The following is a 16,440-nucleotide window of genomic DNA, read 5'->3' as shown; positions in this document are numbered from 1 at the left end:
TTTTCATCTCTCAAAAACAATCACCACTTTGTTCATTTCTTAAGTCTTATGATACTAACACAGGTAAATAAGGAGTGTATGGTTATGATACAATATTCTTGGCAAAAAAGTGGCCAAATGGAAATATTTCAATGCTATGTTAGGTGGAAAAAATTCAAAATATAGAGTATGATACCATTTTTGTTTAAACGTCTTTCTATACTTCCATGGAGTCTGAAAGGAGGTATGCCAAAATAATAACAATTTAAGGTGTCGTTTGCAAATTCTGAATAAGATCCCACCGCTTCCCAAAATGGCTCAGAGAATCAACTAGAGTTATAAATAGCTTTTAGAGGAAGCTACTTCTAACATAAGTTAAAATTCTGTTCTTTGTAATAACATTGTCTTAATCGACTGTACGAATGCCACCTTCTGGAAACAAGGAGTATTTCACCCTAAAAGACTGCTAGAACAATAGCATTTTGTCATAAGGCTGAAATTGGAAATGTTTATAGAAAAAATATTTTTAAATTTAATACTTAATTTTGAACCTTGAAGATCACAATCAAGTTTTGTTAGAAGAGGGGCTGAATCAAAATAATCAAAGATGTAGATTATATACATATGCTCAATAAAGTGGCCAAGCAAAAGATTATTTTTAAAACACTGGAAGGGCATCCAAAAGTAAGCCTTAAGGAGAAGGAAAAATGTAAACAAATACTGTAGCCATTGAATAGCTCAAAAAATGATGAAAAGCTTCATTCCTGTTTGATTTTCCTCTAGAGTTAACACAAAAAAATGAAATATTGTCTTTCTTTTGAAATAATGTCTATATCTAGACATGAACTCAACTGGATCTATGAGTCAATGTAGATATGTCTAAAAAATTACCAAAGTAAAAAATTAAAATAATGTTGTAGATTTACATCTGTAGTGTGATAACATACCTATGCACAGACAAACAAAGTAACACGGTACCTAGAAATGTATACAGAAATGTAGAATGTTTACAAGTGTATCTAGGATGATTAACTTTGGGGAAGTGGGAGAGAGAACCAGTTAGATGGCAAAGACTTACATGTAAGTTTATATAGGAAACTTATGTGTATGTAATATTCTATTTTTTAAAAAGAGAATGTATTTAACTTGTATAATTTACTGCTAATTGGAAATACAAAATAAAATGAACTCTTGCTTAGAAGTAAAACAACAGAATCCTGTTATATAGGTACAGCTGTCAATATTTTGTGCTATAGCAGATGCAATGTATGTTTCTTACATATATTGTATGTGAACCATACAGTCTAACTGTATTGCAATCCTGTGTGTGTGTGTGTGTGTGTGTGTGTGTGTGTGTGTGTGTGGTCAAACACAGAATAAAATATCTAGGAAGTGCACAGCTCTAATTTGTAAGGTGCTTTCACTTACAGTGTCCTCATGGATAACACAGATTCAGTCTCAGTTAATTCTTTGGCATTAATAATTTAAAAATATTAATGCTTGTGACCTATAGAAATGAGGTCCCCTGGTAGAAGTAAAGATTCTAGAGCAGCCAAAGGCCTATCTCAAGGGACCTTTTGAGAGTTTTGCTGATTCCATGTTTGCACCAATTCATTTTCAATATTGAGTGCCTATGATAATACCTGTGGTCTAAATGTGGAACAATTGGGTACATGGTAATATTGGAGGGATTGGTAACATAGAGTCAATTCTATAGTATATGAGAGCTGGGCCCAGGAATCAGACTCATTTGGGTTTCAATTCCCATTGCACCATTCACAGCTGTGAGATACTGTGCCTGCCATGGGAATATAGAATGCCTACTTTAAAGAGCTGTCAAGGGGTGCCTGGGTGGTTCAGTTGGTTAAGCGTCCGACTTCGGCTCAGGTCATGATCTCATGGTTCGTGGGTTCGAGCCCTGCGTCGGGCTCTGTGCTGACAGCTCAGAGACTGGACCCTGCTTTGGATTCTGTGTCTCCCTCTCTCTCTGCTCTGCCCCCCTGCCCCCACTCATGCTTTGTCTCTCTCTCTCTCTGTCAGAAATAAACATTAAAAATTTTAAAAAAAAATAAAGAGCTGTCAGGAGGGAAAAGGGAGATCATTATAAAGGATTTGGCACAGCGCTGGCACATACTAAGTATTCAGTTAATTCAATGAATCCTTCTGCTATCCAGGAAATAGATCAATGTTTAAAGAGTACTGTTTCGGGGGCCTGGATGGCTCAGTTGGTTAAGTGGCCGGGTTTTGATTTTGGCTCAAGTCATGATTTTATGGTTCTTGAGATTAAGCCCCCAGCCCGGATCTGTGCTGACAGCACGGAGCCTGCTTGGGCTTCTCTCTCCCTCTCTCTCTGTCCCTACCCCGCTTGCACTCTCTGTCTCTCAAAATAAATAAAATAAACTTAAAAAAGATAAAAGGTACTCTTTCAAGTGTTTCACACACAACCTCTTATTTTGTGTTTATTAAAACTCCCAGAGTTAGGGCGACTAGGTGGCTCAGTCGGTTGAGCATCCGACTTCGGCTCAGGACACGATCTCATGGTTGGTGAGTTTGAGCCCTGCATCCAACTCACTGCTGTTAGGTCAGAGCCTGCTTTGGATCCTCTGTCCCCTTCTCTCTGCCCCTCCGCTCCCCTTTCTCTCTCTCAGAAGTAAACTATTTTTTTAAAAAATTCCCAGGGTTATGGGGTGCCTGGGTGGCTCAGTCGGTTAAGCGTCTGACTTTAGCTCAGGTCATGATCTCACGGTCTGTGAGTTCCAGCCCCCTGTCGGCCTGTTTGGCTCTGTTTGGTCAGTTTGGAACCTGGACCCTTCTTCGGATTCTGTCTCCCTCGCTCTCTGCCCCTCCCCCGCTCACACTCTGTCTCTCAAAATATGGATAAACATTAAAAAAAAAAAACAAAAAACAAAACTCCCAGAGTTAAACAGAGTGGTTTTTATTTTGTAATTTTTATTTTATTTGCTCCTACTATTGTTTTCCGGGGTCCTAATTAATTTTGAAGATTCATAAAAATTGGAGGTTGAAAAGTCTTTTGAAGTTATCTGGTCCACTACCACAGGGATGACTCTTACCCCTTTTCCATTGACATTTAAAACCAGGAGGTAAATACTATTTCCTGGACTAATCTAGTTTCTGGTGGAATAACAGCAAATACAACAAGCAGCAGCAAGGCCAAGGGACTAAGTAGGGAAAGATGGACATCAGTGGGACGGGTACTGGGAGAGTATGAGGAGCATAGACTAAAGTGTGCAGAGAAAACTGAGAAAAGGAAAGAAGGGATATGGAGGTACAGCAATTTGTCAGTTCAGGCACTAACAGGGTTTACGAGTCAACGTTCTGGGTTCTGGTAATTGTAAGATGCATGATTATAAGACACAGTGCTTAACCTCTCTTGACTCGTGTTCTTTGAAACTCATAGTAGAGATTAAACGAGGTTAGGGAGATGGACGATCTGTATACGAGAAAACTACTCAAGGAAATCGGAAGAGAAAAGAAAGTAACAGATAAAGAGAGGGAGAGGGAAAGGGAGGGGAAGAGAAATGGGCAGTGAAACACGGAGGGGGGCTGGAGAAAGGGGGAATTGCGGACAAGGCAGGTGAGAACTAAGGAAACCACAGTAACGACGCTGCTGTGGCTTCTGCGGTGACTGCTTCCACACAGGGAGCGTTGACAACTTGCCAGGTACCTTGTTAGAGCTTTACTTACATAATTTCATGTTATCTTCACATCTCTGCGGGGTTAGTGTTAGTGCCATTTTATCGAAAAGTTATCCGAAGCATGGGGACGTTTTGTAACTTCCCTAAGGTCTTAAGCTGAGAGGTAGCCGAGAAGGGATTCGAACGCAGGTCTGTATACCTCCAAGGCCAGTGAGGTTAAAATTAATCTCTTAGGATTTCTAAACAGGGTTGGTGGGTCTAAGGAGGATTCTAGTCCCGGTTTTTCCAAGTTTTGACCTTAGTTCCATTTCTGCGGTCAAATCCCCACGCTCCCCGCCCTTTCTCCACTAACAGCGTCCAGTCTCCATGGAGATCGGCGTGGGGCGGGACTTCCTGCCTCACGCGCAAACACTTCCGTCTCGAGCCGGAAGCGCCTTGGCTACGAGACCCAGTCTCCCGCGTGGGTACTTACTGGGGTGTTTGAGTGGCGGGACTGCGGCGGCCGTGAGTGTAAGTGGCTGGGACACCTGAGTCCGGCGCGGCCATGCTGACCCCCGCGTTCGACCTCAGCCAGGACCCCGACTTCCTTACCGTCGCCATCCGCGTGCCCTACGCCCGGGTCTCCGAGTTTGACGTCTACTTCGAGGGGGTCGACTTTAAGTTCTACGCCAAGCCGTACTTTCTCAGGCGAGTTCTCTGTGTCTGGCCCTGGAAAGAATGTATTTAGGGGATTGATTCATTGATTGATCTTTCATCTCTCAGTTACTCTTGAGATAACTGTTTACCGAGGAAAGAAGAAAGAGCGAGGGATTTAATGATTGCCTTTTCCCGAGATTTCCGCGGCTTCTTTCCGTGCTGAGGAAATGACCTCGTCAGAAGTGCATTCCACGTGTTGTACAAGCTCATTCCGTTCTTAAACTTTGTTAAATCCCACCGTAAAAAAGATTTCGAGCCATTATAAGACTTGGCGTTTGGGATCTTGTAACGTCTGCAGTTTCTGTCCTATCGCCCTAGTTCTCGTACCTTTTTACTGTTGTTATCGCCCTGCGTTGGTCCTCCTACCCTATCCCCTGCTCCAGGACGGTGCGCGCTGACTTCCCAACTGACCAGTCCTTTTGACTTTTATCAGTCGACCTTCTGCTTAAGAGTTGTGTCGACGCTTGGCGGGCCGCTCCCTACTTCCTGATATTCTCTCCTTTCTTTGCCCCCTTGACACCAAATTAACCTCGTTTTCCTACCTCCTCCTAACTTGTCTGATTTTGCCCTTTAGTTGCGGTTGTCGTCCGTTCGCAGTGAGGGCCCTTCATCACAACCTGTTTGCATTTTTTCCTTACAGAACCATAACAAAAGTAGCAACAGCTCCGTGGGCTCACTTTAACGCATAAAGTAAGGCGTATTATGTGTATTTGTGTGTATTATCCCATTTGACCTGGGCAGCGAGCGCTCCTTGGAAATAGGCCTTGATTGATATTAGCTTCTTTTTACAGAAGACACTGCGGATTTTTCTTCCTAAAACATTGTCAACCCCTTTCCCTTTCCTGCTACATAAAATCCATTCTCCTAATCTTTCTAATTCAAGTGTAGCTGTAGCCTACCTTTTCTGCCCAAGTACTTTCCTAATAAACCTTGCTCTTGAGTCAAACTGGTTCCTTCACCGGGTGGGAAACCGTTTTGCTCAGATTCCCATTAAGCCCTGACTTAACTTGCATATACTGCACTTTTCCTGTTTCTTTATTCATTTGTTCCTTTGATTTATTTATACCAGGCTGGGTTTTAGGTATTGGAGGTGTAGTAGTGTCTCATATAGTTTACATTCTAATGGGGAGAGAACAGCAATAAATGAACAAGTAAAGGTATGACTCCAAATTGTGATAAGTGCTCTGAAGGGAAGTGCACGGAAAGAAAATAAAGGGGATCCTGTTGAAATGTAAAGTGGCCCCGGGAAAGACTTTGAAGAAGTGATATTTAAGGCAGGACATGAAGAATGGGAAGTAGATGGTGATGGTGGTAGCAAACATTTAGTGAATTTTCACTTCAGGTTAATACTTTATGTGGATTATCTCATTTGATTTTAAGACAGTCCTACAACATAGTTTCTGTTGTTAACTCATGTCACAGATGAGGTATCAGAGGCTCAGAGAAAAGATGTTAAATGTGATAGGAATGTAAAATTAAACAAATATGATAACAGGAGTTTCAAGGTAAAATCCATTTTGCCTAAGTTTGGGAGTCTTGATGAAGCCCAAATAAGAGGTTATTTGTGAAATACTTTAAAGAGTATTCTTTACACCAATTCATCCATTCCTTGAGTAGCAGGGACTGGGGAGTTGGGCACACCTGGGTCTCAGCACGCTTAACAGTTCTGGCACTTACGGCAAATTATGCCGTCTCAGTTTCCTAATCTTTACAATGGGACTAATATTAGTGATCGTCCAGAGCTGATGTGAGGATTGAGACAATGGATGCATAGTTTTTATTGCCATGCCCATATGTTCAGTAAATAGTAGATATTTATTATAAGGGCCTATTGTTCTAGTTATCTTTTGGTGCATAACCAATCAAATAGTGTTTTAAAACAACAGTTATCTAACTCTCTTGCCCTGGTTGTACCTCAGGAATTTGGTAAGAGCCTGGCTGAGCTGTTCTGACTTGAGATCTTTAATTCAGTTGTAGTTATATATTGGCTGGACCTGGAACAGTGAGGGCCAAAGCAGCTGGGGACTGGTGGAGTGGCTGGGGCACAGCCTCTCTCTTTGTGTACTCTCAGGACTCCCTGTGTGGTGTGTTTGCATGGTCTAGTTTGATTCCTTTGTTGGGGGGCGGGGGTGGAGCTGAAAGTTTCAAAAGCCAAGTATTCCAGGGGACAAGGCAGGTTCATATCATTGATGACCTAACCTCAGAAATCACACTGTCATTTCTGTTCCATTTCATTGGCCCCAAGGCCATTCAGTTTAAACAACAACAACAAAAAAACCTAGTTAGTTAATTTTTATTTTAATTCCAGTATATTTAATATACATTGTTATATTAGTTTCAGGTATACAGTATAGTGATTGAGCAATTTTGCATGTTACTTAGTGCTCATCATGATAAATGTGCTCTTAATCCCTTTCAGCTATTTATTTATTTATTTATTTATTTATTTAAAAAAATTTTTTTTAACGTTTATTTATTTTTGAGACAGAGAGAGACAGAGCATGAATGGGGGAAGGTCAGAGAGAGGGAGACACAGAATCCGAAACAGGCTCCAGGCTCCGAGCTGTCAGCACAGAGCCCGACGCGGGGCTTGAACTCACGGACCGTGAGATCATGACCTGAGCCGAAGTCGGCCGCTCAACCGACTGAGCCACCCAGGCGCCCCTATCCCTTTCAACTATTTAATCCAGTCCCCCCCCCCCCCCCCCCCCCCCCGTAACCATCAGTTTGTTCTCTTTGGTTAAGAGTCTGTTTTTTGGTTTGTCTCTTTTTTGTTTTCCCTTTGTTTTGTTTGTTAAATTACACATATGAGTGGAATATGGGATTTGTCTTTCTCTGACTTAGCATTATATTCTAGATGCATCCATGTTGTTGGACATGGCAAGATTTCATTCTTTTCTATGGCTGCGTAATATTCCATTCTAATATGGCTGAGCAAATATATATATGTGTGTGTGTGTGTTTTATATATATGTATATACATATGTATATGTGTATACACGTACACACACACGCTGCAACTTATTCATTCATTTATCCATGGACATTTGCAAGCTCACTCAGTTTTAGGGGGAGGGGACATAGACCCCACAGTTGGGAGGAATGATGTGAGATGGGCCATCTTTGAAAATACAGTTGGCTACAGTACAGCATAGGTGAATAAAACCTCCTCGCTCCTCTGCTTGGGAAACCGAGAGTCTATCAGGGGTGGCAGATCTGTGAACAAATAGGATTTCACTCTTATGCAGTAAGAATTTAACTCTATACTTACAAAGAATTTAGGAGAAGAACATTGGTATTAATAACTTACATTTTTGGAATGCTTACCTACTTCAGAGTAATAACCTCTTCTTGCAGTAACTCTGGGGGAGATCTGTTATTTCTCACTTTTTACAGATGAAGTGTATGAGCTTCGAAGTTGATTAACTTATACAAAAATGTTGGAGAGGTGGCGAATGGCAGAGCTGGAACTCAGTTCAGATTCTGAAAGTGAAGTTAGTGTTTGTAACCATTAAAACAAGGTAGTTTATCCATAAACGGACTTCTTATGTTGGACTTAGAAAGGATTTTGGTTTGGAAACTGCATTGTAGCTCCAGGAAGCGTTAAGATCAAAGTTAACTAGGTTGTGAAGCCCTGGGCCTTTGGGACCTGCCAAGTTTGGTTGTTGTTGTTGTTGTTGTTGTTATTATAATGTTAGAATAGGAAGCATATGAATAGGAGATATGGGAGGAAAGGAGCCTCACATTTTAAGTTTGGAATGGAATGGAGCTGGTCTCATATGTGGTACTCATGAGTGTAAATTATTGAGTTGATGTCAGGCAGCCATGAAAACTTTTTCACTAGAAAAGTGACACTCTGATTTCTGTTTAATTTTTTAAAGTCTGTTTCAATGTTTATTTATTTTTGAGAGAGAGAGAGAGAGAGAGAGAGAGAGAGCGCGCCCAAGTTGGGGAGTGGCAGAGAGAGGGAGACACAGAATCCGTAGCAGGCTCTGGGCTTTGAGCTGTCAACACAGAATTTGATGCGGAGCTTGAACCCACAAACCCTGAGATCATGACCTGAGCTGAAGTTGGGCACTTAAACCCACTGAGCCACCCAGGCGCCCCTGATTTCTATTTTAGAAAAATTCTTTTGGGACCTCTGTGGAAGACGCCACTGAACCAGAGTAAAACTGGAAACAGGGAAATCAGTTCATTTCCTTTACAGTGAAAGGGGGAAAATCCCTGTATAGTAATAATGAGAGTTGAGAAAAACTTTTGTTTTTTGCTTTTTTTTTTTTAAAGTATTAATTTGCCCCAAATAAACAATTGGTTTTGTTGTTTCTTTATTGTTTTCCATTTTAAAAATGCTTTTGGGAGGGAGGGGAGCCATTTAGTATACCTTTTGGGAGCCCCTGCTGTATCAGGCACCAGGTATATTAATAACTCCCTTACTCATTAGGAAGACGAAAGTACTGTAGAAATAGTGATGACTAATATTTATTGTGGTTTTTCTTTTCAAGCGTCGCTTTTATTGGTGACTAGGGAGTATTCAGACAGAAAGATGAGGCAGCTGTGATTTCTTTTAGCTAGGGAAGAAATGTAAGTTATTTAGTTTGCAAGATGTTAAAGAAATGCTGAAGAATTGCCTTTTAAAATGGTTGATAGATTTCAGTGGTAAACGTACTATCATTGATGGTCACTTATACTCGGTAATTTAAGGACTTGATGTAACCTATTAAATCTGCAGATTAACCCTTCCTGGAAGAGTTGTAGAAAACGGAAGTGAACAGGGATCCTATGATGCGGATAAAGGTATTGCCTTTGGAATTTTGTTACTTTTTTTCTTTGGATTCTTCATGTTAGAATAAGTACATCATAATCTTTCAAGATACTATGGGGACCTTTAGATGTATTGCAAATGCACACTTCATTGTTTCTTAACGCCGCGTGCCTATTGTTCATGGATTTCTTGACAATTACAATTTCCTCAGTCCTGTAAAGTACTTCACAGTATTCTTTAAAGTTACTTAAATACCCTGTTTCTGTTTCCTAGGTGTTTTATTTTCTACTTCTTCTACTTTGAATAAGAGTTTAAAAGTTAGATTATGTGGGGGGTGCCTGGGGGGCTCAGTTGGTTAAGCGACTGACTCTTGATTTCAGCTCAGATCATGATCTCACGGTTGGAGAGTTTGAGCCTCACGCCGGACTCTGTGCTAACAGAGCAGAGCATGCTTGGCATTCTCTTTTTCTCCCTCTCTCTCTGCCCCTCCCCCGCCCAATAATAAATAAACTTTTTAAAAAAGTTAGATTATATGAGAAAAGATGTGGATGATTTTTGGAAGCTGCAAATCAAATTTTTCTTTTAAACTTTAAAAAAAGTTAAAACTTAATAACAGGTAAGTGAGAAACTGTTCAAAGGTGGCAATTAAAGGCCGACTGCATTTTCTTCTCAAGATTGATAAGCCCTTCAGTTTAGCTAGTGTCGAAACCATTTATTTTCCTTTTGTAGATGCCTCTGGATTTTTCTTTATCAGTGGATCTGGAATAAGAATACCCTGTATAGTCTTGTGTAATTTATTAAGTGAATATTTCTTGACCTCAGTAAACTAGGGTAAGAGAGGAAGGATGGCATGAAAGTTAAATGACAAAGTTATAACCCATAATACAATGTAATTAATGTGATAATGAAATATGAAACTGCCTTTCTAGGTAGTAAATGTGCTTTTAATTGCAGGGAAGCTGCATACTGAAACAAATTTATTAAATTTCAAAAGTACCCAGGGATTTAGGAAGCTGTACCTGTGGGTTTGGATTGAGTTGTTTTTGATGTATACTTGACTTTCATACAGCGTGGGTTTGAACTGTGCAGATCCACTTATATGCGGATTTTTTTTGATACGGTATTGTGTTGTAAATGTATTTTCCATACGATTTTTTTAAACAACAATTTCTTTTCTCTTTAGTGTAAGGGCACAGCATTTAATACATACAATCTACAGAATATGTGTTAATCAACAGTTTATGTTATTGATACGGCTTCTAATCAACAGTAGACTATTCATAGTTAGCTTTTGGGGGAGTCAAAAGTTAAACAGATTTTTGACTGGGTGGGGGTTCACATCCCTAAGCTCCATTTTGTTCAAGGGTCAACTGCATTGAAATATGTTTAAGTGCAATGAAAAAGGTAAAAAATATTTTAAATTCACAGTAGTAAATAATGTAAGAAGTCTATGGGGTAGCCTCGATGAAGTGATAAACCTAGTCAGGGAAAGGAAAGAAGTGCATAGGTAGAATTTGAGTCTGTCTTAGACTTTGGGGATATGTCTCTTGAGATCTCAGATAACTTTTTAAGCTATAATTGCTTTAAGATTTTGTGAATTTTTGAAATTGCTGCTATTCATTGGATTAGATATCTTGATTTTTCTTTCCTAGTTCAGAAATAAATCTTATAAGTAGCTATGGGCTAATTCTAAGCTACTGCCTTCTCAGGTCATTGAGTTTTAGAGGTTTTGGCTTGGACTTTTAATATTATCAGTAGGTTAAGGGGATACTGTGTAAGACTAAAGCATTCTGCAGCTTTAGCAGATTAATTTCTGATACAGGTGACAGCTGAATCAGTGATTCTGAAAAACCCTATTTGAGCCTTTTTCTTTTTTTTTCCAAGGTTTTTTTTTTTCAATATTTATTTTATTTTTGAGTGAGAAACAGAGCGGGAGCAGGGGAGGGGCAGAGAGAGAGGGAGACACAGAACCTGAAGTAGGCTCCAGGTTCTGAACTGTCAGCACAGAGCCAAATGTGGGGCTTGAACTCACGAACCGCGAGATCATGACCTGAGCTGAAGTCAGACACTTAACCTACTGAGCCACCCAGGGGCCCAAGCCTTTTTCTATCCTGATTTTTATTCACTATATAACAAGGGCATAATTTTGGAGCCCTATGAAATAGGAACACATATTTCTTGGATGTATTTGTGTGAAGTCTTTGATTTTTTTAATAGAGCTAAGTATAAAACAAATTTATCTTTAAGGAATTTTTACCATTCGATTGCCGAAAGAAACCCCTGGCCAGCATTTTGAGGGACTGAACATGTTAACTGCTCTTCTGGCACCAAGAAAATCCAGGACTGCCAAACCACTTGTGGAAGAAATAGGTATGTTTATTGTAGTTAAGAAGAAATAAAGATAAACAGAAAATTTGGAGTGCTTTGTGTTTCTGGGGGAAGAGGGATATAGCAAATAGGAAATGGGAGAAAATCCTTCAGGTGACAAGATAAGGACATCACATGAAAATAAAACTAGCTCATTTGGTGACATATAATTTTATTTATTATTTATTTATTAAACATTTATTTATCTTTGAGAGAGAGAGAGAGAACATGAGTGGGGTTCGGGCAGAGAGAGAGAGGGAGACACAGAATTCGAAGCAAGCTCCAGGCTTCAAGTTGTCAGCCAGAGCCCAACACAAAGTTCAAACTTGTGAACTGCAAGATCAATCATGACCTTAGCGGAAGTTGGACGCTTTACCAACTGAGTCACCCAGGTGCCCCGGTGACATATAATTTAAAGACAAAAAACACATTACTGACTCAGTGTGTCGGTCACATTTTTGGACCAGTTAAAACAGCATCTCTGTCTTTTGCAAAGTAATGGCCTCTTGAGCTTTGATCAAAAGTTTATAAATCCAATGAGTTACATAAAATGAATACCGCCTAGGTCAAGAAATGGAATGTTTCCAATACCCTGGAATCCTACCCTGTGCCTCCTCCTGGTCCCTTCTTCCTCCCTCTGCGGTGTTACTGCTACCTTCAGTTTTGCCTGTTTTTGAATTGTGTATATAACTCAGGCAGTATGTGTTCTTTTTTGTATGGCTTCTTTCACTTAATATTTTTCTGAGGTTTTTCCATCTATAGCTGAGGTTTGTTTGCTTTCATTGCATTTACTATTTATACATCTGACCCTTGAGGGCCTTCGGATTGGTTCCTTTTTTGGGGGGGAAGCTATGAAAAATAGTGGGGTTGGGGCACCTAAGTGGCTCATTTGGTTAAACATCTGATGATGGCTCAGGTCATGATCTCATGATTTGTGGGTTGGAGCCCCATGTTGGGTTCTGTGCTGACAACGGGGAGCATGGAGCTTGCTTCAGATTCTGTGTCTCCTCCCTCTCTGCTCCTCCCCCACTTGTTCCCGTGCCCTCTCCCTCTGTCTTTCAAAATTAAACGTTAACATTTTACAAATAATGAGGTTATGTATATTCTTTTACATACCTTTCAGTGCATGTGGGCAGGCATTTTGTATACTTTTTCCCCTCCAAGTTGTACCTAGGAAACCCCGTACTTGAATAAATTAATATTTAACACATTCAGGTGCTTCTGAAGTTTCTGAGGGAGGAGTAGAAGCTGAGGATGAAGAGTTTGACTGGGAAATTGAACAGGTCCCCTATGAAGAGGTATCAGAAAGTGCTCTGAATCCACAGTACCACTATGGATTTGGAAATTTACGATCCGGAGTGTTTCAGCGGTTACAGGTACGGTTTCTTTCTAAAAGACCTTGTTGTATAGGGTTTTACCATTTTGATATTTTAATTTCAGTTCTGCTCCTACTTGGAGATCTTTAATGAAGATTATAGGAGGTGATGTATTCAGAGCACAAGTCACAGCTGCTTCTCTGTAGTGATTACACACGTTTGTTCCTTTCCATTGCATTGGTGGTTCTGCCCAGTCACACTGTGCTTACAGATGTCAGATGTCCTGTTACTTTCTTTTTTCTCCACTTCATTCAGTATTCTAGACATGAAGTTTCCAAAACACAAAACGGAACTCCTCTTTCCTCATACTTAACTGCAAATCTTTGTGTTACACTTCTGAAAGATGAAAATGATTACATGATGTTTTATAAATATAAATGAGAGAGAATGTTCCCGGTGAGAATGAATTTGTGTCTTTTGCTCGAATTGTTTAGTTCTTGGTGTACAGTAGGCACTTGTGTCTGTTTACTCTTGGTGGGGGTTGAATGTAATCTCTTGTTAGAACCCAATCGTTTGTCACTTAGGCTAAAAAGGAATGACATCAGTCTCTCTTCCTCAAAAAACATAGGGAATTCTGCTTTATTTTAGTTTATGGGGGGAGAATGAAATGGAGAGGAGAGATTTTGAACTATTTTGTACCTGTGTTGTTTTATAGAAAATGCCTCCCTAGATTGTTATATGATGGAAAGTATTTCTGAACCATTAGCTTGGAGTTTTGTTTCGTTTTGTTTTGTTTGAATTTTAAATGAAAGAAATCGTAACAGACAACTTTTTTTTTTTTTTTTTTTCTTTTCAATCCCTATCTGGGCAGAGGACATGAAATCTCTTTAGACTGTAGTTTATTATAGTAAGACATATTTGAATTTACTAAAGAAGGGTTTACCTATGTTTTAGTCCCACTTCTGCTGCTTAGATTTGGGGTGATAGGCCAGTTATTTGATCATAAACAAGTTTTGTCTCCTCTTTATCAAATAGGGATAAATTTACTCATCTACTTTGTAATAGCATTTAGAAAACTTAGGAGATGCTGCATTATAAAAACTCTTTGAAAAAGAATAGGATACTAGAAAGACTTCTGCCCATGAAAAATATAAAATGCTCTCCAGACTCTTTGAAGAGAACAAAATTGGGATTTACTTGAGCAAATAATGCTGATTAGATACTCCCTTCAAAACCCTTAATGCTTTTTTCCCTGAATTACGGTCTCTCCATAGTCTCTCTCCCTAACCACATTTTCTGGTCATCTCTGAGGTAGAGTCCATTTTGTCTACAGCGCTAACTACAGTGAATGGACCTCACCTGTTTAGCTGAGAGCTACTTTGTGGTCCATCACTTGGGGTTTACCTGTGTGAAGCTCTAAATGAATGCTAATACAAGTCAAGCAGGCCAAGTACAGATTGTACATTTAGATGGATCATCATTTCTGAGGCGACGGAACTTGGTTTCTTGCTGCTGCCGTTGAGGGGAGAGCATTTCAAGGGATTTCTGCCAGGTTGGTGAGAAGATGCTGGAATGCCATAATGTAAGCCTAGGCCAAGTCCTTTAGGTCCCAAGTCCTTGTATCTGTTGGAAATGTTCAATAAGTAATTTAGATTTATTTTAAAAAATGTTATGAAATATTCTCTGTGTCTTTCTGAATGTCTTAACTAAGGCACCAAATCTTTGGGCACCTATCACCCAGCTTTAAAAATAAATGTCAGCATAGTTAGAGCCCCTGATTACATCATTCTGTTTCCCCTCAGAAATGAAACACTGAATTTGATGTTCATGATTCTCGAGCCTTTAGCTTGATGATCTAAAATCATTAAAATGTTCAAATTTTAACTGAATGAGCATTGCTGTTCTAAGCTGTTTGAATGCATATTTTCTTCGACAGAGGAAAAAAAGAGAGCCACGGATGTGAACCAACCCTGAGGGGTGATGTAACTGGTAACTAGTGGTGCAGGCTTATAACCCATGTCTGTAGTAACGGGGTAACAGAAAGTTCTCAAAGTAAACATTTTTGTGTGTTTAGTATTGTGACAAAACCTGATCTGAATCGATGTCTTTATTATTATTTTTTTTAACATTTATTTTTGAGTGGAGAGGGGGAACAGGAGGGGCAGAAAGAGGGAGACAGAGGATTGGAAGCAGAGTCTGCACCGTAAGCGCAGAGTCTGATGCGGGGGCTTGAACCCACGAGTTGTGAGATGATGAGCTGAGCCAAAGTCAAGTCGGCCCCTTAACCCACTGAGCCACCCAGGAGCCCCACCGATGTGAGTCTTTTATTAGTTTCTTAAATCCCGCTTAGTGTGCATATTGACAGATTTTGCCAGAGAAATAGTAATACATTTGAATACAGGGTGCTGCCCCAGATTTAGAGGGGGTTAAATAAAATATGTAATGGGTGTGTACCAGTTAACTTTTCTAAATTCTTTAAAAAGTCTGAATGCTGAAGTTCACTCCTCTCTAGGGGGACTTGAGTAACAGGTACTGGACTTCCCTGTCTGTGCATCAACAGCCAACAGCTACTGACTATGTCCCTGTGCCAGGCACTGTGCGGGGCTCTCGTGTCTATCTGTTCCATCCTGGCATCGTTGCTGTTACTTGTGCACCTTTTACCAGTGGACAAACCAGTAGATGTAGGTACTGGTTTTTCAAAATGATATACATATATTTTTTTATTGAATGATTTTTTTTTTTTTAAATATAATTTATTGTCAAATTGGCTAACATACACTGCGTAAAGTGTGCTCTTGGTTTTGGGGGTAGATTCCCGTGACTCATCGCTTACGTACGACGCCCATTGCTCATCCCAACAAGTGCCCTCCTCAACGCCCATCACCCATTTTCTCCTCTCCTCCACCCTCCCCTCAAGATTATATGTTCTAATGAATAAAACTAGAAGTTTGTGGTATTCTTCATGACCATTAAGGAATGAAAACTTTCAAAAATCCTCTGTGAACCAAAGGACACCCTCTCTGGGGTATTAACGTAGGTGTGTTTTGTGCGATAGTGGCCCCCAAATCTCACATAATTGGTGTTCCTTGCAGAGTTGTTCTGCATTCATGACTGCTCTGTGTATGACACCACTACCCTGTGCTTAAAAACTGAGTGATCATTTGACTAAGGTTAGTGGTGTGGGTGTCTTTCTGCTAGTGAAGCAATGAGAAGAAGCTGGAATGATTACTGCCTAAATACCTTTGAGAACATCTCTTCTGTTTTCAAGTGATGGACTTAAGAAACATCAGCATTTTCTCAAAGAATGTTTTCTCACAAGTTTAGACTTTCTCTCATTCTGCCTTTGGATGAGAAAATATCCATGAAGTTTTGTTGATGGCTCGTATTTTACTAGTTTTTCCACAGTCTCTTTTTTCCCCCCCTTAAGTGAAAAATAGGTTTATTTTCTTTGATGATAAAAGCGATATATATTCATTATAAAAATATAACAAAGAAAGGAAACATCATTCGTAATTCCAAGACCCAGGTATCTGCTCTTAATCGAATAATTTAATCCTTCATGGGGAGGGGGGGATTTATAGTCGATGTTTTTTTTCCCCTCCAACCATGTACACGGCATATGCTTAGAAACTTCCATATTTCATACTGATAATGAGAAGAAAAA

At 39.8% G+C, this 16,440-nt stretch overlaps 1 protein-coding gene across 3 annotated transcripts in view; it reads left to right on the top strand.

Annotated features, from left to right (window-relative positions):
- Positions 1-4,114: 4,114 nt before the first annotated feature.
- SHQ1 (SHQ1, H/ACA ribonucleoprotein assembly factor) overlaps positions 4,115-16,440 on the top strand; it is a 100,781-nt gene continuing 88,455 nt past the window's right edge. The window contains exons 1-5 of one of the 3 annotated variants that reach the window (XM_042929987.1): positions 4,361-4,544; positions 4,972-5,021; positions 9,061-9,125; positions 11,341-11,463; positions 12,676-12,836. In XM_042929987.1, the coding sequence (XP_042785921.1) occupies positions 11,400-11,463; positions 12,676-12,836 (225 nt within the window). In that variant the 5' untranslated portion in view covers positions 4,361-4,544; positions 4,972-5,021; positions 9,061-9,125; positions 11,341-11,399. Of the gene's footprint in view, positions 4,323-4,360; positions 4,545-4,819; positions 5,022-9,060; positions 9,126-11,340; positions 11,464-12,675; positions 12,837-16,440 lie in introns of those variants that run through there. The other 2 variants (XM_042929984.1, XM_042929985.1) reach the window with 2 other exon arrangements.

The sequence above is a fragment of the Panthera leo genome, chromosome A2 (genome assembly GCF_018350215.1).
Source record: "Panthera leo isolate Ple1 chromosome A2, P.leo_Ple1_pat1.1, whole genome shotgun sequence".
Taxonomy (NCBI): domain Eukaryota; kingdom Metazoa; phylum Chordata; class Mammalia; order Carnivora; family Felidae; genus Panthera; species Panthera leo.
This window is presented reverse-complemented; position numbering and strand designations above follow the sequence as displayed.